The 1,292-nt window shown below is 44.7% G+C and overlaps 1 protein-coding gene across 3 annotated transcripts in view; it reads right to left on the bottom strand.

The window, feature by feature from the left end:
- Nucleotides 1-351: 351 nt before the first annotated feature.
- The window catches only part of tbx19 (T-box 19), a 19,178-nt gene continuing 18,237 nt past the window's right edge, over nucleotides 352-1,292 (bottom strand). Inside the window, exons 7-8 of one of the 3 annotated variants that reach the window (XM_015397201.1) lie at nucleotides 961-1,162; nucleotides 352-894 (exon numbers count right to left, since the gene is read on the bottom strand). In XM_015397201.1, coding sequence (XP_015252687.1) covers nucleotides 729-894; nucleotides 961-1,162 — 368 coding nt within the window. In that variant the 3' untranslated portion in view covers nucleotides 352-728. The remainder of the gene's footprint in view (nucleotides 895-960; nucleotides 1,163-1,292) is intronic. The other 2 variants (XM_015397203.1, XM_015397204.1) reach the window with 2 other exon arrangements.

Raw genomic sequence — 1,292 nt, 5'->3', positions numbered from 1 at the left:
GAAAATACTTTTCATTTTCTTTCCTCCATAAATAAATGTCTTCATATTGAAATAATTTTTGTGATTTTTAAAATTTTCTGAAGCAGATTATATTCCGCTAAAACATCCAAACATTTGGCCGTCGGTCCATTTGTGAGATTAAAAAGGATGAAATACGACGGTATTTAAACGGGACGAGGTTTCATTACCTTCAGGTTTCCATCCGGAAATCAATAAAATAATTATTTTGATTTATAACAAACGTATCTGGAGCTATTTTTGTTCTACTTGTATTAAAGTAAATAATTATTAAAATCTGCTGCCATTTATCAGAAAATCAACAAAACCAGGAAACCAAACTTTAGACACAAACAGTTTTATTTAACCAGAAACGTTTACATTATTTTAGCACAAAGACTTTTTCTTTTCTTTTAATTTTCATGAACAGCAAATAAAATAACAGGAGATGACGTCATAAAGTCGTTTCTGTCTCAGGTCGGATATTCACCTCCGACAGCAGGGGGCGCTACAGCAACACAACATCCTTAGACGACATCAGAAGAACTGCGCGCGGCAGTGTGGGCGGGATGGATGACATTTATCGCCCACACGGAACCGTTCTGTTGGTTCTTCAGGGAGAACATCACATCATAAATACATTAACATCTTTAATTCATGGTTTACGGCTCTGATCTTTTCTAGAAATCAAACATCTGATTCTTCAGCAGCTCCTGATCTGCTGCTCCTCCTCAAAAGGAGTGGGTGTGGCCAGGCGACCATCCGGCCCCGCCCACTCGACCATGAGCCGCAGGCTGGATGAGGTTCTCGCTGCTGATTGGTCCATGGAGTGTAGCGCATGGAGAGTGGGAGGGGCTAATCTCAGAGCAGCCGACGGTCCAGAGGCAGGGATACTGGCTGAGAACGTAGAACCAATCAGATTGAGCTCAGGGCAACAGTATAAAGGTGTGGGCGGAGCCTCACCTTGAGGTATGGGGAGGAGGCGGAGCCTGTGAGGAGGGAGCAGCACTGGTCAGAGGCAGCGAGGAGGAGGAGGGTGAGAAGGACGAAGATGAGGAGGCTGGACGAGGCGAAGAACCGCTCCAACCTTCATGGAGAACAGGAACACCTTCAGAGATCAGGTTCACTGACGGAACACAAACCAGGTGGAGACGCGTCAGGGAACCTGAGGAACCACCTTAGAACATCTGATCCTGTCTGAGGAACCACCTTAGAACATCTGATCCTGTGAGGAACCACCTTAGAACATCTGATCCTGTGAGGAACCACCTTAGAACATCTGATGTTTCTTCAGG

The sequence above is a fragment of the Cyprinodon variegatus genome, unplaced genomic scaffold (assembly GCF_000732505.1).
Source record: "Cyprinodon variegatus isolate N-32 unplaced genomic scaffold, C_variegatus-1.0 Scaffold844, whole genome shotgun sequence".
Classification (NCBI taxonomy): Eukaryota; Metazoa; Chordata; class Actinopteri; order Cyprinodontiformes; family Cyprinodontidae; genus Cyprinodon; species Cyprinodon variegatus.
This window is presented reverse-complemented; position numbering and strand designations above follow the sequence as displayed.